The sequence below is a fragment of the Sus scrofa genome, chromosome 13, assembly GCF_054392235.1.
Source record: "Sus scrofa isolate SSC_HxYL_T2T_F1_AM1 chromosome 13, Sscrofa_HxYL_maternal_Yorkshire_Landrace_v2.0, whole genome shotgun sequence".
NCBI lineage: Eukaryota > Metazoa > Chordata > Mammalia > Artiodactyla > Suidae > Sus > Sus scrofa.
In genome coordinates, this window is record NC_139395.1 from 16,676,365 (window position 1) to 16,700,901 (window position 24,537).

At 37.9% G+C, this 24,537-nt stretch overlaps 1 protein-coding gene across 10 annotated transcripts in view; it reads right to left on the reverse strand.

Moving 5' to 3' along the window:
• The window catches only part of COL6A6 (collagen type VI alpha 6 chain), a 169,495-nt gene that overhangs the window by 127,210 nt on the left and 17,748 nt on the right, over nucleotides 1–24,537 (reverse strand). For 6 of the 10 annotated variants that reach the window (XR_014825030.1, XR_014825032.1, XR_014825035.1 and 3 more), the window contains 2 exons: nucleotides 4,808–4,905; nucleotides 1,650–2,237 (listed from right to left, as the gene is read on the reverse strand). Coding sequence is in view for 5 of the 10 variants with exons in the window: in XM_084991767.1 (XP_084847893.1) it covers nucleotides 1,650–2,237; nucleotides 4,808–4,874 (655 nt within the window). In the remaining 5 variants the exon portion in view is untranslated. The remainder of the gene's footprint in view (nucleotides 1–1,649; nucleotides 2,238–4,807; nucleotides 4,906–24,537) is intronic. The other 4 variants (XR_014825031.1, XR_014825033.1, XM_084991768.1 and 1 more) reach the window with 1 other exon arrangement.

Genomic DNA, 24,537 nt, shown 5'->3' on the forward strand with positions numbered 1-24,537 from the left:
TAAAATAAAGATAACAAGAATATTAATCTCACATATGAATGAACAAAGAAGATGTGGTATATATAATATTACTCAGCCATAAAAAAGAATGAAATCATGCCACACGAATGGACCGCGAGATGATCATACTAAGTGAAGTAAGTTAGATAGATAAAGAAAAATAGCGTGTGACATCACTTATATGTGGAATCTAATATATGATACAAATGAACTTATTTACAAAACAGAAAGAGATATAGAAAACAAAGGAATGGTTACCAAAGGGGAAGGGGGGGTGGGAGAGGGATAAATTAGAAAGTTGGGATTAACATATACACACTACTATATATAAACTAGATAACCAACAAGGGCATACTGTGTAGCACAGGAAACTCTACTCAATATCTTGTAACCTATAAGGGAAGAGAATCTGTATATGTATAACATATATAGCTATACATATATATAGTTATATATATATATGTGTATATATATATATATATATATATATATATAACTGAATCCCTGTGCTATACACCTAAAACGAACATGATGTTGGAAATCAACTATGCTTCAATAAAAAAATTTAAAAATTAAAAAAATTTAAAAACCAATGGGAAAATATTGTTCCAAATATTGACCTCATAGAGTTCTTATGGGGATTAAATAAAATCATGAGCTTAGCATGGGGCCTGGCACATGAAAATCACTCAATGAACAGAAGCTACTATACTGTATTAAAAATAACTATTAATATCAGTAGTTATAGCACAAACATGCTTAAGCAATTGATGTTCCAAAATTTTATTGGGGAAAGATGCTAGTAATAAGATTAATATTTTCATAGATCACTACAAGAAAAGCTTTCTCAATCAAGAGACAATTATATATGTCATCGCATCCAAACTGACTTAATCAGACATAATGTGAGTTTCCTACATCATTTATTTGGACTTGTATACTTAGAGCAAATTTTTTTTACTAGCCCTCCCCTGTCCCTCTCTTGATGTTCATAAACTCTAGGCCATTCTTGATAATAGAATAGTAGAAGGGGACAGACCAGAGCAGCATGTTGGTGTTGAGCAGAACAAGGAGAAGCTAATTTAGAACAGAGCTGCAGCAAGGGGTAGCATGGGGCTGAAACAACAGGACACAGACTCTGATGCCAGACTGCAGCTGGGCCCTGGGCAGGTCACATCACCTCTAAGAGTGCCTGCATGTTCCTATCTAAGGAACAGGGGGCTTGGACTCCCGGAAGTGGTTTTGAGCTCTAACATTCTGTATGATGTTATATGGCTTCAGGAGTCAAGTATTTCTTTAGGAGCAAATTGACTTTCAAATGAACCAGGAATAAAGCTGCACAGTAAGTGAAGTCCAGGGAGAAAGCTCAGATAGCTGGGTGGCAGGGAGTAGGTGTTCATGAGTTTTAAGAAGCCTGTGAATGACGGGCAATACCATAAGTGAAACTTGAAAAACCAGGGCTTACCGAGTTCAATGAATATACAACAGCCACAATCACTGGCCATTCTATATTCAGCTGTTCTACATTTAACATCTGAAAATGCAGCCCGGCTTTTGGGGAAAGAAATGCTCACAAAGTCTTAAATCTTTTCTCATGTTGATCTTCAAAAGCATCTTATCATCATCCTTACACCTGCTGCTGAACCCACCTTCCACAAGAATGTCATTGACTGTTCCATCCTTGTACTGAATTGCTTCCTTGAGGATCTGCGTCATGTTTTGGGAGAAGGCGCTGAGGTCTCTGACTGTTCGGAGGTTGTAGCGGAACTGGCCCGTGGCCATGGCCTTCAGGGTCTCCTCGGACACCCTCTGCATCCCCACAGAGATAATCCTCACTCCATCTTTGCGCAGGGCCTCAGCGGCCTCTTCCACGGCATCCTCGGAGTCTGCGGAAGCCATGACCACCAGGATGGGGGGATACTGTTTCCTGTCCCTCCTACTGGAGAAGTAGGTCCTGTGAACCTCCCGGAGTGCGTTTCCAATGCGCAGGGAGCCACCCAGGAACCCGAAGTTCTTCTTGAGGTGGTTCAGCATGGGGCCTTTGCTCTTGAAGGTGTTGAGTTGGAATTCATTATGGAGCCCGTCGCTGTACTGGGCCAAGCCCACGCGGTACTTGTCGGCCTCTATGGGGAGGCTGCTGATCATCTTGTTGATGAACATCTTCACCCATGGGAAGGATTTAATTCCCAGGTGGTCGGAGCTGTCCACCAGAAACACCACGTCGGCATACTCAGGGCCTGCAAACCCAGAGAAGAACATAGAAATAAAGCAAACTTCAAAAATTTACTACCAAGTTTAATGCCAACTACATGGGAAAGAAATTGACTTTCCTCCATTACCTGTATTTGCAATACCTTTCCAAGGAACTGAAAGTAATACGCATTCTCTCAAGAAAAATAAATATCTGTTTCTTGGGCTGATTCTTTTATATGCTCTCTCATTTGAACTGATCACAAAATTAAGCACGACTTTGCAAGGAATTAATTACGAATAGGTAAACATAGTGAGGTAAAAAAATTCTTGGGTTTTTATACTTTTAGTGGACAATTTCCTCTTGTGTCTTTTTTTTCTTTAATAATTTGACCTTAATTTTTACCAACAGGATAAAAATTTTCATCAAAAAATAAAATCAAATTTGTTTGGAAATTTCTGAAAAATAGCCTTTCATTGTGATTTCCATTTAAGCAGTGCAACAAATGATCTGATTAACTTACAAACATATTGGTTTTGTATTCCAAAATGTCAAATTGATGAAGTTTAAAAGAAACCACTAAAATCAGAAATATGAAAGTGTCTTAATTTACTTTAAAGTTATTGGCAATATTTTTTGATGAGTCACGAGTGAGCATTATAATTGGTAAATTTATTCTCACATATGTAAAATGTGATAGGAACTAGTATACTTTAGGTCGGGAAAGAAATTATAGGTTTAGTTTCTATTATGAATATAATTTTTATATAGGAATACAATACTTTGCTGAATTTTAAGGCTTCGTTCAATGCCAGCTTTGATGCTAGGTATGTAGAATCATATTTTCATGTGACAGAGAATTGGGTTCAAGCACAAAATGTCATTCGCTAGTGGTCAGTCTGCTGGTTTGAATTCAGAACTCTCACCACGATACTGTAAGATCCATTTCTTGTCCAGGAAAGAGAGGGAAATATCTGTGTATGTTTGGATGGTGTATGTTTAAGAAAATACAGTGTCATTGAACAAGTAATGGGAGCCCTGTCTTTGTTATTAGCTAATCATTCTAGCACTCTCAAGCCATTCAATAGGCCTGTTTTCTCACCTTTAAAATGAATAGAAAATATCCAAGGTCCCTCCTCACTCTCAGATTCCGATGCTCTAAAAGAGTTACTAGATAAATTCTAATCAAATTAAAAGAATTTTTCCTGTCTGCAACTGCTAAGAAACCAGCTTTAGCACCCCTGCTTGTTATTTAATTCTTTTTGGAGCAGTCTGATTAAGGCAAAGTGAATTAAAACTATTTTTTTCTTCTAAACTACCTGATTTCAACTATTTTGGGATTCCTTTGATGATCATATAGCCAGCAGAATCTCAGGGGAAAACTTAATTGAGGGCCAACCAACATCTTCCTCCAAGAGAATTTTGTAACCCATCTGAGGACTGCAGGGTGAGCCCTGCCTGCCAGGTCTGACTGTGACCAAAAGTGACCTTTCCTTTCATGGACAGATCCCCACACCTTGTGGGCAGAAAAGAACTGAAGCACTGCACATGAGGCAGATTTCAGTTCTAATCAGGCCCATCACTGTATCTGAACCATGGAGCAAATAGGGAAAGAACATTGTCTTTTAAAAAGCTTAACATCAGGCCCACTGAGGCAACAAAGGAAAATGTTTGCAGGGCAAAGTCTAATTAATGCATCCCTTTAGAAAACTTGCTTCCAACGTCAGAGTCCTTGAGAAAACTGGAAAAGCCAGTCTAGGTGGCCCTGGACAAGAAGTGACCAGTTATGAGAATGGATTATGTGGGAGTTCCTGTTGTGGTGCAGCAGAAATGAATCCGACTAGTATCTGTGAGAATGCATGTTCAATTCCTGGTCTTGCTCAGTGGGTTAAGGATCCAGGGTTGCCATGAGCTGTGGTGTAGTTGGCAGACGAGGCTCAAATCTGGCATTGTTGTGGCTGTGGCATAGGCCAGCAACTGTAGCTCCGATTTGACCCCTAGCCTGAGAACTTCCATATGCTGCAGTTGCATCCTTAAAAAGCAAAAAAAAAAAAAAAAAAAAAAAAAAAAAGGGATTATGTAAGAAGTGGCAGAGGCCTTGAAGGTGAGGCCAGTTTTTTGCCTTCAAGTGGATTGGACATGGATTGCTGACAGACAGTGGATGACTCTTGAGCTCTCTTCAGGGTAAAAGCACTTTCTTTACAATAAGCAGACAAACAGTTTAAATTGGAGCAAAATCCTGATGCTTAAACAAGACAATGTTTTGGCACAAACAAATTAGGAAGAGACATTTCAAATTTTCCAGGTCTGAACCTAATATTAAGAGAGAATGTTCATGCAACCTCCCAGAAGACCTAGGAAGAGTTGAAACTGAGGACAAGAAAACAGATCTCATAACTTCCTATTGTTAACAGGGAATAAGATCCAGAAACAAATGATCTTCAAAGAAACACGGGGTGACAGCAAAAGAGTGAGTGGTCACTCCCACCCTGACCATCATCAAAATCAAACAGAGCAAAACAAAGCTCTTAACTATGAAGCAAGTCAAACTCATATATTATATATTTCCCATAATGAAAACAGAGGAAAAGAATTCTTTTCAGTTTTTTTTCTTACCAGGATGTTGGTTGACAGAAACATGGGCACAAATTATCATGAGGAAAAAAACCAGCAGCATTTTCATATTATAACCTGAAAAATCAACAACTTGAAATCTGAAAAGGCAAAAATATAAACATCTAAAATTATTATTATTGGAATAATATTATTTGGGAAATTAAGATTCATACACACAAGAGCACACACAATTGTATAATGAATTGGGTATAACTGGAGACAAGGAATTTCTGAGGTTCCGCAACCTTTTGATCTGTGCCCTAGAGAAAAACGAACCACCGACATTTACAGATTTATAAAAGCTTCTCCTGGCCCCTAGACCCTCTAAAAACATGAGATTTTGGATTGTCAGTAGAAGCAGCCAGATGCAGTCTAGTGCCACCTAATATTGCTGTGTTCCTATGAATCATTTTCCCTGTACCCTAGTGTCACCCTCTGTCCACTTATTGCCAAGACAATTCAGAGTTCACATTTGAGACACGGTCTAAGACGTGATTTTTAATTTCTCTGTCATGAACACATAGGCGTGTTTCCTCTTTGAGAAGTAGTTCTAGGTATTGGTCAAGGTTCTCTTTTCTCTTTTTCCTACTTTAATTAGAGAGGTAACCATGTCCCCTTATTCTCAAATTTGAGAGAAGACATAAAAAAATTAGTGACCCTCCATATTCCATTGATACTTTGCTCCTCAGAATGATGGATTTTTGCCATTTTGGTTCCACTACCTAGAATCACATGACGCAAGGGTTTTCTGATTCTAGTTTGGCTTAAAGTATTTCCAGCAATCTTGAATGATTTGTTTTATGGGATAAAACAGGATATTAAAGATATTGACAATAAATATTTTAATTAATCAATAAATATTTTAATAAATTATTTTAATTAATCATTCATTCACTCATTCATCTATTGAACAAAAAAATGAATTGGTCTGTGTTAGTAAACTAGTATTTCTTGTTTCTTGCTTAATTCTTACTGAAATGTGTATTTGATACATATGGCTAACTCACTCCTTGTCAGAGAGGCTCTTATTGTGCAATATTTCACCCTTTCAGAAAAAGGAACTTTGCCATGAAAATTCCATCCCCATTTCCTCACCTACTCCATCGTCTCTCTGACATTCTGGAATTTTGGACTCTGTTCTGTTCCTTCAGAGGAAGCCTAGATGATATCAGCTTTTCAGGCTGGAAGTCAATTTATCCATCCCATTTCAGAGAAAATCAGTAAACTGGAAGGGGCTCTTAAGAGGTTGTTTTCAGTCCAACCTTTTATTTTGGAAGAACTTTATTTCCAAAGTGGATTGTCCAAAGTGAAAACCAGTCTTACTCTCTGTACAGATTTTCTACTAATGTGTATAAAAATAATAAATTCTACCATTTGGGGAGCCCTGACTGTATGCCATGCCCTGTACAACAGCTTTACACTTGTTCTCCTGTTTGATGTCAACAGCAAACCTAGAAGCAAGTCATATTACTGTTCCTGTTTTGCAGATAAAGAAACAGGTTCATCAAGGGGCATGTGACTCAAGGTCACATGGATAAAATGGGCCACAGTTAAGACTAGAGCCTGCATCTGTCTGACTCTAAAATCTGGACTGTAAAATTCGGTTCCTCTGAATCCCAAGTTACCTGGTTCTCTGTCTTTTTTCTAAGTATTAGGAGATATTGATACCTGTTTCTGTGTCTTTTTATTTTTGCTTTTCAAAACCAGGGCCTTATGCTTTATGCTCCTTTTCTGTTTATGTTATGAACTTTATAAATGAGTGCTTTCTTTAGGAGTTATAAGAGATAAAAGAGTAGAGGCTTCAGGATACTCTATAGAATAAATGCCAAAGATGGGAAGAAAGTAGTGTGGAATGGACATTAAAACCAGGATAGAAAAGTGAGGATTAGGTAAGGCCACAAAAGTTCCAAAAGTTCCAGATGATGCATGCAGCATCTGAAAATTTCCCCATGCAAGTGGTCAATACTACGGGTACATTTTGGTTACCAAAGGGGTCAGATGGTGGGGGGGATTGATGGATTGAGGATTTTGGATTGGCATATGCTAGCTGTGGTATATGGGATGATAGGTCAATGGGGACCTGCTGTATACCACAGGGAACTCTACCCAATATTCTGTAATGGTCTATGTGGGAAAAGAATCTGAAAAAGAATGGATACATTTACATGTATAACTGCATTACTTCGTTGCAGAGCAGAAATTATCCACAACACTGTAAGTCAACTATACTTCAATACAACTTTTTAAAAAAAGTTGAGTTTTTTTGGGGGGAAAGTAAAATAATTTCCTTGCATCCTTTAAATGGAATGCAAAATTTGAAGTGCTGTAAGGCTATACAACGTGGAAGCCTATTGAAAAGGGCTCTTGAAGTGCTGATGTGCCCTGATTTGTGTGTGTGACACATATGCGTGGGGAAGCTTGGGTTCATTTTTACCACATCAAAACATGGATGGGTTGCCTATAATCTGTCTATTGTTCTACTATCAGAGATGGCTAGGATTTGTATACTTAAGTGGGATGGATGGGGTGCTTGGGGTTAATAGAAGTAGACTATTGCCTTTGGAATGGATTAGCAATGAGATCCTGCTGTGTAGTACTGGGAACTATGTCTGGTCACTTATGATGGAGCATGATAATGTGAGAAAAAAGAATGTATACATGTATGTATAACTGGGTCACCATGCTATACGGTAGAAAATTGACAGAACACTGTAAACAAGCTATAATGGAAAAAAATAAAAATCAATATACAAATTTTTTTTTACATATCCAAATATTTAAAATAAAAATTGCAAATTCTCAAAGACATAAAGGGAGAATGAAGAAGATATGTATTTAACATTAACAACATAAAATTTAAAATCATGGTACATCTTATCTTAATATAACAGATTGATTTCGTCTTCTTATAGACACCCTCTCAAAAGGTACAGATCTCTTTAAAAATCAGAATTTTGTAGTACTGCATTCATTCTGATTCAAGCAAGCAGAGGATAATACATCTTTTTTAGAAGTTTTATGATATAAAAAGCCTTTGAAAAAAATCTAGATCTCTTAGCATAATACCCTCAAGGTCCATCCATGTTGTTGCAGACGGCAAGGTTTCATTCCTTCTTATGGCTGAGTTTTATTCCATTGAATATATACATTTTCTTTATCCACCTATCTATGGATGGAATAAGTCACAGAGAAACAAATACTGTCTGAATTCACTTATATGTGGAATCTAAACAATGAAACAAATGAACAAAACAGAGACAGAGAGCAAACTGGTTATTGCCAGAGGGGACCTGGGGGTGTGGGATGGGCAAAATAGGTGAAGGAGATTAACAGGTACAAACTTCCAGCTATAAAATAAATGTCACAGGGATGTACACACACATAGGAAATATAGTCAGTAACATTGTAACAACATTGTATGGGATGTATGGTAGCTGATGGATGGTGGTGACAATTTCATAATGTATAAAAATATCAAGTCACTGTGTTGTAACCTGAAACTAACATAATATTAAAAATGTATGCTAATAAAAACTCAATTAAAAAAAGAAGGAAGTGAAAAAAATCTGGATCTCTGTAAACTTTCTGTTGAGAAGGTAGAGTGTTTCTAATTTAAACTACAGCTGCAAAAGCAACAAAACCACCCAATCCTGGCTTCAAACCCAAATTGTTTAGAACTTGTGCAACACCTCTCTGGAGGCTGTTAAGAACCAGGGGTTTCAGGGTAACCTCTGCCCCTTATGAGCCAGTACATAATCTAGGACATGTCTTTGACAAAATATTAAAAGCCCAGAAGGGATACAAAAAAGACTTCAGCAGAATGAAGGTAAATGCCCTTTCTTTCCTTTAAAATGAACATGCAGGAAACACCATTTCTAATTACCAATTTTAGTTTTCCTCAGAAATAAGAACATTGTCAACTTTTGTTTCATAAGAAGCAACACTGAATCTGTGCCACAAAGTTCAAGATAAACGGTTGTTTGCTTATTTAACCCCTGAGCTCTTCGGGATTTCCCTTCCTTCATCCCCAGAAGTCAAAAGGGAGAAAGAAAAATATTCACAGTGAGGCTTAAGTTCATGTTGAAATGCTGTGGGAGAAATCCTTGGCACACGACAAGAACAAGTAAACATCGAATCAATGGTGGTGAGCAAATACATGAGCGCTCTGGGGCCAAGCCAGTTTCATAGTTTTACTGTTTGTGTCACGCTATGCCCCAAACGCATTTTCTGGAATCACAAAAAGAGGCTGTGTAAGTAAGTGTACTGTATTTGAACAAGGTCATGCAGGAGACCTGGGCACTTTAAAATGCACACTCTCCCCGGTTCAGGGGTGCTTGGCTCAGCAAAAAGGGCATCAGCTATAAAGTCTCATGACCTGGATTTCACTCAGTTCCTAAACTGTCGCGTGACTTTACATAACACCACCTCACTTCTGTACGGTCCTCATCTGAAGCACAAGGGTTATATTCTCTCTAAATATCAGCAATTCCACATGTTAACGGTTCTGTGATCTAACAAATAGTACTAGAAGAAGGGGGGAAAAATGGACAATTAAGCCAAGAGCGCATTGAGATACTGAGCTCACGTTTTGAAACAATCTGATGGAGGAAGCTGCCTCCCCCAGACAACGCCCCCTGCAGGTCCTCCGCCTGAGAAGGAGCCTGTCCTGATACTTATATTTTCCAGGAGCTGGAGCCCTCCCAGACCTCATAGCATAAACTTAAGGGAACTAAAATTTCAACAGTTCACTGGGAATTAAGTGCCCAATTTAGAAATTGTAAAAATTACAGAATAAATACAAAAGTACTTTAGAGGTACTAAAGTACTAAAACTTAGAAAATTCAATTAATTAAGCAAATTTAAAAAAAGATGAAGAGAGGATAAATTAGGAATTTAGGATTAACATATACATACTACTGTATAAAAACAGATAAGCAACAAGGACCTACTGTATAGCACAGGAAACTGTACTCATTATCTTGTAATAACCTATAAGGAAAAAGAATCTGATAAAAATAGATATATGTTTGTATAACTGAATCACTTCTGTATACCTGACACTAACACATTGTAAATCAGCTATACTTCAGTTTAAAAAAGATAAAATTGTTTTGAAAACAAGAAACTCAATAGATTGATCAAAAAAAGAGAATAGATACAAACAGGCAACTACATAAATGAAAAAGGAGACATAACTATACATAAGGAAAAGACTTTTACAAAATTGAAGCGGTAGTTTAAAATATTCACAGGAAGAGAACCTTAGGCCCAGATGGCTTTATTGGAAAGTTCTGCCAAAATTGTAAGAAATAGATCAACTGAATCTTTTATAAATTATTTCAGAGACTAGATAAAGATGAATATTAGCCCTTCATTTACAGGGAGCTAATATAATGTTGATACGCAAACCAGTTAAGGACATGTAAGAGAAAGAAAAATTAAAGGCCCATTTTTCTCATTAATATAAACATAAAAAAATCCTAAATAAAACATTAGCAACTCAACTCCTTCAGTGTACAAAAAAGATAATACACCACTATCAAGTTGGGTTTATCTCAGGTATGCAAGGATATTTTAAAATTAGAAAATATATTTTTTCCAGGAGTTCCTGTGGTGGCTCAGAAGCAGGTTAAGAGCCCGACTAGCATCCATGAGCATGTGAGTTCAATCCCTGGCCTTATTCAGTGGGTTAATGGATCCAGCTTTGCCAGGAAATGAGGTGTAGGTCACAGACGTGGCACAGATCTGGTGTTGCTGTGGCTGAGGTATAGGCTGACAGCTGCAGTTCTGGTTAGACGCCTAGCCTGGGAACTTCCATATGCTGCACATGTGGCCCCCCACCCCCGAAAAAATTAAGAAAATATATTTTTCCAAAGAGAAAATGCAGATGGCCAACAGGCATCATCAGGGAAATGCAAATGAAAACTACAATGAGATAACACCTCATACCTGTCAGAAAGTTTATCAAAGAGAACACAAACAATAAATGGTGGCAAGGATGTGGAAAAAAGGGTACCCTTATACACTGTCGGTGGGAATATAAATTGGTGCAGCCATCGTGGAAAACAGTATGGAGGTTTCTCAAAAAATGAAAAATAGGACTACCATATGACCCAGCAATTCAAAGAAAACCAAAAACACTAATCTGAAAAGATACTGTTCATAGCAGCATTATTTACAATTGCTAGGATGTGAAAGCAATATGTGTCCGTAAATAGATGAATGGATAAAAAAGAGTGTGGTTTACAATAGAATAATACTCAGCCATTAAAAAGAATGAAATTTTGCCATTTGCAGCAACATGAATGGACTTGAGCAAGTATTATGCTAAGTGAAATAAGTTAAAAAGAGAAAGACAAATATTGCATGATATCACTTATTTGTGGAATCTAAAAAATACAACAAACTAGTGAACATAACAAAAAGGAAGCCAACTCACCAATACAGAGAACAAACTAGTGGTTACCATTGTGTATGTGGGGGGCAATATATGGGTACGGGAGTTGAAGGTACAAATTATTGGATGCAGGATAGGCTCAAGGATACCTTGTACAACACAGGGAATATATGCAATTTTTGTAATAATGGCTATTGGAAATAAATCATTAACAATTTTATAAAAATTTAAAAAATAAACAATACTGTATTGATGAAAAATGAAAAAATAACTAAATGAATATGATTTTAAAAATTAGAGAATACTAGGATATAAACTATAAATATGAAAGCAAAACCATCCCATCAATTTGTAATTTTAAAAAAATGTAGCAAAGTAGGAGTAGAAGGAAACAACTTAATAACGGATATATTTTTAAAAATCTGCAGTATATACCATCTGAATGGGAAAATATGAAGTATTTTAAAGTATTTTCTTTAAAACTAAGAACCATAAAGTTGGCTCCTCTTTCACCCCAAGGTTCTGGCAAAATTAAAGCCACAAGGTTTTAAAAGAGAGTAATAACAAATATAATTGTCATTGTTTACAAGTGACATGACCGTCTATATCTATAGACAAATTATTGAAAATAACCAGTATTCAAGATGTCTTCATAAAGCATCAAGATAAAGAGTCAATCGCATTTCCATGTATAGGCAACAAGCAACTAGAAAATATAACAATTTTTTAGAAGAGTCAAAGTAACATAGCATCAATATATCAAATACCAAAAAGTAAACACTAAAATCTGTAAAAGAATGATAGCATAGTTCATAAAACTTCACTAAAAGAATGAAATAGACTGCCCAGACACGCCCATGAGTAGTTACCTTGGTAGATCAGTAGGATGGGAGGGGAGTAGTTACTTACATGGAAATAGGTGAAATTGGACCTCTCTTTCACACTGTACATAAAAGTCGACTACAGATGGATGATGTTTTTAAACATTAAAAGCAAAATTGTAAACATTAAGTAAAAACCAGAGTTGGATATATTTCTGACCTTGGTTAGGGGTAGGGGAGAATTTCTTAAACAAGACACAGGAAGCTCCAAAAAATAATAAATTTTATTATATTAGAATGAAAACATATGTTTAAAGATGTCTGAAAGAAAATGGAAATATGGGTTACATATTTGAAAAGGATAGTCAAAAAAATCAGTAAAAACTGGCATCAAAAATATATAAGTATTCCTAGAATTTCTGGGAATAGATAGCCCAAAAGAAAATGTGCCAAAAAATGAATGAAAAACAGAGAATTAAAAAACACACGGAAACTAACCATATGAAGAAATATTCAAATTCTTTGTGCTCAGGGAAATACAAATCAAGATCACACTGAGATATCATTTTATAGTTGACAAAAATTTAAAAGTCTGACAAAATCAAGTACCAGAAAGGATGTGGATAAAACAGAACTGCACAAACATTGTTGGTGGAAGTGCAAATCTGACAAAATCAAGTACCAGAAAGGATGTGGATAAACAGAACTGCACAAACATTGTTGGTGGAAGTGCAAATTGGTACTACCACTTTGGAAAACAGTTTGTCACTGTCTTATAAAACTGAACATTCTCATACCCTGAGACCCAGCAATTATACTTCTGGGAAGCTCTTGCCAATATGTTTGAGGTGATGTTTTCAGGAAGCATCAATAAAATAAAAAGGCAACCTACTGAATGGGAGAAAATATTTGCAATCCATATCTGATAAGGGGTTAATATGCAAAATATATAAAGCCCACCTGCAATACAAATAAACAAACAATTCGGTGAAAAATGGTCAACAGATCTGTATAGACATTTTTCCAAAGACGGCATACAGATGGCCAACAGGCACATGGAAAGATGTCCAACATTATTAATCATCAGGGAAACGCAAATCAAAGCCACTATGAGATCACCTCACTCCTGTTAGAATGGTTACTATCAAAGACAAGAAATAACAAATTGTCGCTGAGGAGAAAGGAGAACCCTCATGCACTGCTCATGGGAATGTAAATTGGTACAGCCACTGTGGAAACCAGTATGCAGTTTCCTTAAAAAATTAAACATGGAACTACTATGTGATCCAGCAATTTCACTTCTGCAGTGAAATGAAGAAAATGAAGACACTAACTTCAAAAGATATATGCACACTGTGATCACTGCAGGACTATTTACAATAACCAAGATATAGAGACAACCTAAGTATCCACTGATGGATGAACAAATAAAGAAATTGTGAAGTATATATACACAATGGAATATTATTCAGTCATAAAAAAGAATGAAATCTTGCCACTTGCAGCAACAACATGGATAGACCTTGAGGGCATTATACTAAGTGAAATAAGTCAGCCAGAGAAAGAACAAATAAAGAAATTGTGAAGTATATATACACAATGGAATATTATTCAGTCATAAAAAAGAATGAAATCTTGCCACTTGCAGCAACAACATGGATAGACCTTGAGGGCATTATACTAAGTGAAATAAGTCAGCCAGAGAAAGACAAATATTGTTTTGATCTCTCCTATATGTGGAATCTAAAAGAAAAGACAAATAACCCAAATAACCAATCTTATACAGAGAAAGATTGATGGTTGCCAAAGTTTGGGAGTCAGGGTTAGGAGAAATGAGTATTACCTTCTAAGAATAAAAAAAAATAAAGACCAAACCAAAAAAAAAAAAAAAAAAAGAGTTCCTGTCATGGAGCAGCAGAAATGAATCTGACTAGGAACCATGAGGTTGTAGGTTCAATCCTTGGCCTCACTCAGTGGGTTAAGAATCCGGCATTGCCGTAACCTATGGTGTAGGTTGCAGACATGGCTCAGATCTGGCATTGCTGTGGCTCTGGCATAGGCTGGTGGCAACAGCTCCGATTAGACCCCTAGCCTGAGAATCTCCATATGCCATGGGTGCAGCCCTAAAAAAAACAAAACAAAACAAAACACCAAAAAACTTTTTTTTAAATAAAGGAAAAGAAAATGTTAAACATAAATATTGGGAAGTGAGAAATCAATGGTCTTTGTTCATATGTAACATAATCACCTATGTAGAAAATCTGAATCAACAAAATATTCCTGAAACGAATAAGCAATTATAGCAAGGTTGTGGGATACAAGGTTAATATACAAAATCAATCACTTTCCTATATACCACCAAAGAATGAGTGAAATTTGAAATTAAAAACATGATACCATTTACATTAGCACCCCCAAATTAAATACTGACTAATAAATCTAACAAAACTTGTACAAGATCTATATGGGGAAAATAACAACAACCAAACTCCAATGAAAGAAATAAGAATTATGTTTTATGTTCATGGATAAGAAGACTCAATATTATCAAGATGTCAATTCTTCCTAACTTAATCTATAAATTCAGTAGAACCCCAATCAAAATCTCAGCAAGTTATTTCGTGGATACTAACAAACTGACTCTAAAGTTTATATCGGAAGGCAAAAGATCCAGGACAGCCAACAATATCAAAGGAGAAGAAAATGTTAGAGGACTGACAACATCCAACTTTGAGATTTACTATAAAGCTATAATAATCAAGACAACGTGGTAAGGCAGACCTCAGAGATACTGTGGGTTTGGTTGCAAACTACTGCAGTAAAGCAAATATCACAATAAAGCAAGTCACATAAAGTTTGCGGTTTCTGAGTGCATATAAAAATTCCATTTATACTATACTGTGGTATAAGGGTGCAATAGCATTATGTCTTAAAAAAACCCTTATATACATAACTTTAATTTAAAAAACACTTTATTGCTAAAAAATGCTAACCATCATCTGAGTTTTTAGGGAGTTCCTAATCTTTTTGCTAGTGGAGGATTTGAAATATAACATTTTGAATTAGCAAAATGTGAAAAATGTGAACAAATGCAGTTGGAAAGATGGCTGATAGGCTTGCTCAGTGCAGGATTGCAACACACTTCCAATTTGTGAAAAACAGTATCTCTGAAGCACAATAAAACAAAGTCTGCCTATACTGGTAAAAACATAACAGATCCATGGAACAGAGTAGAGAGCTCAGACATAGACCCACATAAATATAGTCAACTGATCTTTAACAAAGGATCAAAAGCCATACAGTGAAGAAAAGATAATCTTTTTTAACAAATAGTGCTAACAAGTGGACATTCACAAACAAAGGAAAAAGACAATCTAGACAGAGACCTGATCTCCACAAATTACTCAAAATGAAGCACAAACCTAAATATAAACACAATATTATAAAACATTAGAAGACAACAAAGAATAAAAGCTAGATGGCCTTGGATTTGGCAATGAATTATTAGCTACAACAACCAAAAGTAGCACCCATGAAAGAAATAATGGAAAAGTTGGACTTCATTAAAATTAAAACTTCTGATCTGTGAACAACAATGTCAAAAGAATAAGAAGACAAGCTGAAGAATAAGAAGACAAGCTGAAGACTAGTAGAAAATATTTGCAAAAGACATATCTGAGAAAGGATTCTTATCCAAAATATACTAAGAACTCTTTAAAATTCAACAGTAAGGAAACAAGCAACACAATTAAATAATGGGCCAGAGACCTTAATGGACACCTCAAAGAGGATTTATGGGTGACAAATAATCCTATGAAAAGATGCTCCATATCACATATCACTCGGGAATTGCAAATGAAAATAACTAGATATCACAACCTTTTTATCCAAATGGCCAAAATGCAAAACACTGACACCACCACATGCTGGTGAGGAGATGGAGCATCAGGAACTCTCATTAATTTGTAGTGGGAATGAAAAATGGCACAGCCCCTTTGGAGAACAGTTTGGTGATTTCTGACAAAACTAGATATACCCTTACCAAATGATCCAGCAATCCTGTCCCCTGGTATATACTCAGAGGAGTTGAAAACTTATGCCCACCCGAAAACCTGCAAATGGGTGTTTACAGCAGGTATATTCATAATTGTCATCCCTTTCCCCCTTCCAGTTGGCTGGTATGAAGACAACCTCAAAGCAAAATGATGAAGATCCAGAGCTACACTCAGCCTGGGGTCGGAGTGCCTGCTGGGGGAAGGGTTGACCAGTGAATGTGTATATCCACCCCCTGTTGTTGCATCAGTAACAGTGTAATTCATTATTGTGTTTTCCAGGATACATTTTGAATGTATTTGTTACAGCACCAAGATCAATGCATCCACCAACATCTGCAGGATAGCAGAAAATAATAGGGACAGGAGAGGATGTGACCAGGGCACAGGAGGAGAACAAACACCTGAGCACACAGGGAATCACACCACTAAAAATGCTTTAGTAACCCTAACACCAGGGTCACACACCCACTACATCATGATTCAGTGGTAGGCTGTGCGGCCTAGGAGTTAAATACACAGGTTCTGGCATCAGGCTGCCTGATTAATATCCTGACCCCCATGGGAGTTCCCGTCATGGCTCAGGAGTTAATGAATCTGACTAGTATCATGAGGACATGGGTTTGATCCCTGTCCTTGCTCAATGGGCTAAGGATCCGGCGTCGCCATGAGCTGTGGTGTGGGTTGCAGACACAGTTTGGGTCCCATGTTGCTGTGGCTATGGTAGGGTGTAGGCCAACGGCTTCAGTTCTGATTCAACTCCTAGCCTGGGAGCCGCCATATGCCACAGGTGTGGCCAAAAAAAAGACAGAAAAAAATTAAAGAAATAAGAATAAAATCCTGCTCCTGTGGCCCACTAACCTCACAACAGACAGGTGATTTAATCCCTTCGAACATCTTTATCATCCACAAAATGGAGTTTGTAGTCACACCCACTTCAAGGAACATCATGAGGTTAAATGAACTGATGCATGCAAAGGAGCTGGCAAACCATCCGCTTTGCTGTAGCTATTAAATAATAGCTGCTACTGCTTTTACTCTTGTTGTTGCCATCTAAATAATGGGGCGATTTGTAAGTAGGACAATCTAGGAAAACCCTGGATAAGGAATAACTTTGAAGGGAACTCTATTTGTGTCTTCTCCTCTTCCCTCCACCCCCATTTTCAAACCTCAACATGTGTATAGGCTTGTATAGGTGTAAAATTTGCTGAGATATAACATTTTGCCCCTTTCCAAGTCCTGTGATAGACATTACCTCCCTGAATCCTAATACCAGCCCTGCGGGGTAGATAGGAATTACTATTCCCACTTTACAAAGGAAGCATCTGAAGGTTAGTGAGGTCAGTCATTCCCCAGGTCTCAGCCAGCCCCTGTACTCTCCTTCCACTGCATCACAGTGCTTTCCTTGAGGCAAAGCCATGAATGCTAGCCAATTCTCTGTTGATGGAGGAATTTTATCTCATATGTCAGAATATACCAGATCATCTGTTTGTAATTATTTTTACTGAAAATTGTTTCTTTAAATTATCTTCTTTCTCAGTGAATGAGTGTTGCCTGCTGTGAATTTATGCAGTTTATAGCTGATCCCATTAAGTATGAATAGAGGCTCTTCATCTCCAAGTTGCTGTTTTTCTCTATTTGGCTAACGCTGAAAAAAGGCAGCCATACTGACATAATTCACAGAAGCCAATAATGACATCAGCTAGTCTGAGATCTGTCCAGCAATACCCAGAAGGACCAGAGAAGTAAAGAAATATATTGGCTCACTGATAAAATATTTTTATTCATTGCAGCTAAATCAAGAGCATACATGGCTTAGGATGGTAGGAAATAGGAATTAGGCCTAACTTGTCCTCTTTAATACCCTAGCAGTTAAATATCTACTCATTGTTAACCTCCTGAGTTTGAGGTTTAGAAAAGCAAGAGGTAACTAAAGAGATTCAGACACAGAGCAGTACTGTAAATTTGGCATGGATTTTCTCTATCGGCTTTTAAAAATGTTAGGTACCTTTGAAAAGTATTTTGACCTTACATTGAGCAAACAAAGTAAAGAGTAATACATAAGATCCCTGGTTTTACTGACTATAGTTAGGGGGAGGGCTTCCAGAATGAATAAGGTGGGCTAATACATACTGAACAATTACTATGTGCCAGGCATTGTTCTATGGGTCAGGGGCCAGGCTACATGTAATCTTCTCAATGACCCAATGAATATCAATAAATACTAGGCTCATTTTACAGATAAGATTGAGTCAGAGGGTTACAGAGCTTGCCAAAAGTCATATCATATAGCTATTAACTGATAGAAGTGGAATCAACTAATCTACCAAGTGTGAATATAGTGTTTGCCTATGTTGAGGAACATAGACCTACAATATAATTGGTGAGCTGCAACAAATACAGTAATTAAAGAACAATGAACTGTTAAATGATACACATTGACTATAGCTGCCATCTCTGTAAAGGACAAGACTAGAACCATGTGAGTTTTCACTGATTCCTCTTTCACACCCATAAGCAAGAGTGTTTTTATTTTAAAAAGTAGATCTTAGGAGTTCTCATTGTGGCACAGTGGGTTAAGGATCTGGCATTGCCACAGCTGTGGGATAGGTTGAAGCTGTGGTTCAGATTCAATCTCTGGCCCCTGACCCAGGAACTTCCATATGCTGTGAGTGCAGCTGAAAAAACAACAGCAAAAGGTAGATCTCAGACCCAGCCATGAGTCAACCCCATTTTCACTTCTGCTCAATCCGTCATCTCACCTGGATTGTGGCAAAAGCCTCCTTATTGGATTCCCTGCTTCCACTTTTGCCTAACGGCAGATTCTTCTAGAGTGTTTTATTTTAAACTTAAAAACGAGATCGTTTCATATATCTACCCAAAATTCCTGACCATGTCTGTCCAGGCCCTGCAGGGTCTGTGTCCTAAATCCTCTGACCCATATCCTTCTTACTTCCCCCTCCCCTAAACCACTCCAGCTTCACTGATCTTGTTTTTTCTTGAGCAGGACAAATGTGTTCTACCCCATCACCTTTGTATGTTCTGTATCCTCACTTTGCTTAGATGTTTATGTATCTTAGACTTCTGGTCAATACCTTACTGAAAATCATGTCTCCTTACATAACTTCTTCATCCCCATCACAGTACTGACTGTGGAAGAAAATAATAAATCATTGGGGTGTTTTAAAGTAAAGCCTAACTAAAATAGTCAACAAGAATAATATGGAAGATGGGAGGGGCATATTATTCAAGAAAAGCATAGATGTTTATTAAGGTTAAAATCTGATCAAACCAAAGACTTTCTAAAAGCAATACAAACCAAAATAGAAACCAAAACCATTACGACTTTGAAAGAAATTCTTAAGGGAGATGCAATAAGGTATAGATAGAAAGGAGTAAATGTAAGTACATCAAAATGGTAAATGTTGACCAAATACATCATATATAAGAAAGAAGAAACTAGAGGAGCAGTATACTGAACTAACAAGAGATTAATATCCAGAGTCTATAAATTATTTCTTTTTTTTTTTTTTTGTCTTTCGTTGTTGTTATTGTTGTTGTTGTTGCTATTTCTTGGGCCGCTCCCGCAGCATATGGAGGTTCCCAGGCTAGGGGTCCAATCGGAGCTGTAGCCACCGGCCTACGCCAGAGCCACAGCAACGCGGGATCCGAGCCGCGTCTGCAACTTACTCCACAGCTCACGGCAACGCCAGATCGTTAACCCACTGAGCAAGGGCAGGGACCGAACCCGCAACCTCATGGTTCCTAGTCGGATTCGTTAACCACTGCGCCACGACGGGAACTCCTATAAACTATTTCTATAAATCAATAAGAAACTACTAAACCCAAAAGAAAACTGAAGAGGTAGACAAAATACCATTTCCTTCCTATTAGACTGGCATACATTAAAGAGACTGTCAATACAAAGGGTTGAAAAGAATGTAGGGAAATCAGAGCTCACTTTTGTGTCTGGTGGGAATCTAATTTGATATACTAACTTTAGAGAGACATTGGGCAACCTCTGGTAAAAATTAAAGATGCTTCAGAAATTTCATTTCAAGTAAACACCCTGGAGAAACTCTGGTCCATGTGCACAAAATGACTTCTATGAATGTTTGTAAAAATGGCAAAATCACCTAAATATTCAAGAAGAGGAGAATGGAATAATTAAATGAATCTGTATTCATTCAAGCATTAAATGAAAAATTTAGCTCTATATGCTTTAATAGGAATACATTTCAAAACAGAGTGAGAAAACTAGTTGTTGGTTGACATGACCTACACACACAGAGCAGGGCTCCCATTCCTAGATAAGAGGATTAGGGAAGAATTCCCAGAAGTAAAACGCTATTGAGATAAAATTGATAAAAACACACTAACATACTATTTTTAAGCATATGTACATTAAAGCAAATCTGGGAATAACACAAATCAACTTAAAACAGTGGTTCCCTCTGGGCAGGCAAAATGGAAAACAGGATGAGGCAAGGGGACGCAACCCCATCTGAATATTTTATTTCTTTAACAAGATCTGAAAGAAATATTTCATGATGTTAGTATTAAATCTGGATCAGGAATATTTATTACATTATTCTTTGTAGTTCATGAATAACAGAAGAAAACAGAATGCTGAACAATACAATGCAGGAATTGAGAAGGAACCAACAGGCTCTTGAAAAGAGAATGTTCATGTCTTATGAAAACCAATTTGCTAAAGGTATTCCAAAATAGCAAATAAATGAGTTCCTATCTTCATTCCACTATATGTTCCCTTAAAATTTCTGAGATGTAAGAATACAAAAGAACAATTGGCAGGGACAAGAAACTAAGTGTGTTAGAAAATGTGGTAGAATTCTTTGCTACTGTTTCCATTGCGGCAGGGGGATGGGGTGTTTAATTTCCATCCCTTTGAACCTGGGTTGGCCTTATGACTTATTTAATCAGTAGAATGTGGCAGAATTGATGTCTTGAGACTTTCAGTGCTATGTCTAAGATGGCTGAAGCTTTCATCCAGGCACACGGAGAACTTGGAGAAGTAGCCCCCAATTGCCACGTACAAAGTTGCACTATTCTGGGACCACCATACTCTTTGTACCATATTATGAGGAAGCTCAAGCTTGCCTTGGGGAGGAGTTAAGTGGGGAAAAAAGAAACATATGGCAAGCTCTCAGATGATCCAGTTGTCCTAGTCTGGTGTCAGACATATGGTTGATAAAAGCTTTCTGATTATTCCAGCGCCCGTCACCATTTGGCCAAGACCCTGAGTAAGAACTGCCCAGGAGAGCCCAGTCAACCCATAGAATCATGAGAGATAAATTTTTATTTTCAGGACACTGTGTTTTGAAATGGTTTGTTTTAAAAATTAGGTAACTGCCATAGGAAGGAAGATCTAGGCTTAGTTTTTTTGGAAAGGCTGAGTTTTCAGTGTCCATCCACCAGGGAAGTGGGGCCATCCTATAGGCAGTGGGCACATGAGCCATCGTCGTCCTCATGAATGCGTCCATCTCCTTTGGCCACACTGTGCACAAGCCCCTGGGAACACACAATCCAGAAACACAGCCCTCCATCTCATGAACTCACAGTCTGATAGGGGAGACAGGAAGGCAAATGATATGCTATGATACAGGTGGGCAAGCCCAGAGGGCTGTGGGAAGTCAGAAAAGCATCATCTGGTGCCTTGGCAGCCAGAGGACCGAGTGGTGCAGAGATGGTTTTTCTGAAAGAGGAATGCCTCAGCCAGTACTGAAGGACAAATATTTGGTCTCAAGCATGGCTGCTTCCTCAAAAAATAAAGATATAGACAATGGGGGTAGGTGGAAATATTGATGAGTGCCATCACTTCCAGGGACTTAATGTCAATAACTATGCAAACTGCATTGCCTTGGCAACTGCCCTGTTAGGTAATTTATGTATTAATCTCAGAGGAACACAGAAAGGACCTTGCTTACATTACTTTAAAGAAGAAAATAAAACCAAATGCAAAATATGATATGCAAACTCATGTATGTATTTGTACATGTACCTTTTTTTTCAAGGTCATATTTCATCCTAACCCCCTCTGTACTGGCTATTCTCTTAGAAGAAAAAAGTATAAAAGCCATGGTTTTTCTTTCTTGGGGGAGAATCCTTTATTTTTAGTTTTTTATTTATTTTTTAAAAAAATTTTAATAAACTTGATTTTATCATTACCTTTTAATCAGGTAATTTGACTCTAGGGGATTTTTCTTCTTTATATATAAGGTTTTTTTTTTTTTTCATTACAGCTGGTTTACAGTGTTCTGTCAATTTTCTACTGTACAGCATGGTGACCCAGTTACACATACATGCATACATTCTTTTTTCTCACATTATCATGCCCCATCATAAGTGACTAGATATAGTTCCCAGTACTACACAGCAGGATCTCATTGCTAATCCATTCCAAAGGCAATAATCTGCATCTATTAGCTCCAAATTCCCAATCCATCCTACTCCCTCCCTCTCCCCCTTGGCAACCAAATGTCTTTTCTCCAAGTCCATGATTTTCTTTCCTGTGGAAAGGCTCATTTGTGCCATATATTAGATTCCAGATATAAGTGATGTAGTTTAAAAGTGCTTGTACTCTATAACTACTCAATGAAGGAGACAACACTTCCTGTTTTATAGATGTTAATACTGAAAATGAGGAAGAATGAGTGGCTATCCCAAGGTCACGAGTCGGCAAACAGCAGGATTTGGACTCAGATACAATTATCTGCTCCTCTTACCAGGGCTTGCCCTTTTCTGCAGGGAGGTTTGGTGGAAATGGGCAAAGTACACCTATGTGAGGCTATGAAAAGACCACCAGAAAACAGTGTGATCGAGTGAAGTGTGCACAGGGAAAGCCAGGCATAGAAGGGGTCTCTGGAGGAGGGAGGACTATTAGGGCCACCTTTGTGGGCAGTGGGTTTTGAGCCTGATTTTATGGAAAGCGATAAATTTGTTTGGATGGGAGAAGGTTAGAGTGTGGTGGCTACTTTAGAGTGGTGGGTAACCACTTTAATGGGAAGGATGTGCCTATATTTTCATAGTTATTTACACCAGTGTTTCTCAACTGGAGGAGATCTTGCCTCATGGGACAATTAGCAATGTCTAGAGAGATTTTTTAATATTTATTGCTGTTGGAGGAGGTGTAGATCCATAGCATCTAGTGGGTAGAGCTGGGTATACTGCTCAATAGCCTATGAGACATAGGACAGTCCTCTACAATGAAGAATCATCTGGCTCAAATGTTAATAATTGGGAAACCATATAAGTTAAGAAATCCTGATGAGGCACCCCCGCCCCCATATTACTTCCTCAAAGTCTACTGATTTAAGTGCTAGTCACTTCTTAAAAAGCCCTTCACAGCAAAATCTTGATGGCTGTTTGACCAAATAATGACCAGCCAGGTTGACACGTACTATTAATCATCACACACTTTTAACTTTCAAAACCCCGAGAGGCAAACATTTTATACCTACTTTAAGGATAAAGGAAGTCAAATTCAGAAAAGTTAATGAATTTTGCCATGGTTGCACAGCGAATCCTACTAAGGGTTGAGCTGTTTGGAGCACCTATTGTGAGCAGATGCTGTGTTAACAGCTCAGTGTTGTAAATCCATTTGAGGCAGCTACTATTATTTCTTTTATCTCCATTTCATAGAGGAGAACACTGAGGCCCAGAAAGAAATTTCCCAGAGTCAAAGAGTTCTGAAGCAACAGAGCCAGACTTTTGGCTTCAAAGTCCACAGCCTATATTCTAACCTGTGGTCCTCACACAGAACCACTGAAAGGGCTGACTGAAACCAACGTCTGGGTCCAACCCCAAGACTCTGTCGGTTAGCTTGGGCGTGGCCCAAGGATTTGCACTTCTAACAATCTCCAAGGTGATGCCAATGTGACAGGCCTGGGGACCACACTTTGAGGATCCATAGTCTAAATCACTGTGCTGAGCTCTGCTTTAAGTTAATGATGAACAGGACTGGGCCAGAGTGCATGTGTTCCAAATACCTCAGAGACCCTGTTGTACATTGGGGGTATCAGATCTGGTCACTGATTCCGATTTGTGCTAGGGGTTCTACACGTTCAAACAATGATCTAACATCACCAGGTGGCCTAAAGTCCAGCTCAATTCTGACACCATCTACCTGGAGATAGTCTCAGAGCCCAGAGATTAAGGGCTCAGTCCCCCAACCTCCCCTGCCCCCAGCTTCAAAATTCAATCACAAGTCCAGGTTTGCAGCTGTGCTTTCTCCTCCCTGGAAATCAGGGGGTGGGACTGAAAGTTACAACTTTGTATTCAAAGTCAGTTCCCCTGGCAACCAGTACATCTTTAGGGGTTTTCTGAAAATCACTTCGTTAACATAAACCCAGCTGTGGTGGGAAGGGGCTTATTATGAGTAACAAGACACCCATTTCACCTTGATAGCTCTAAAGCCATTTCAGGAATGAGGGTCAGAGA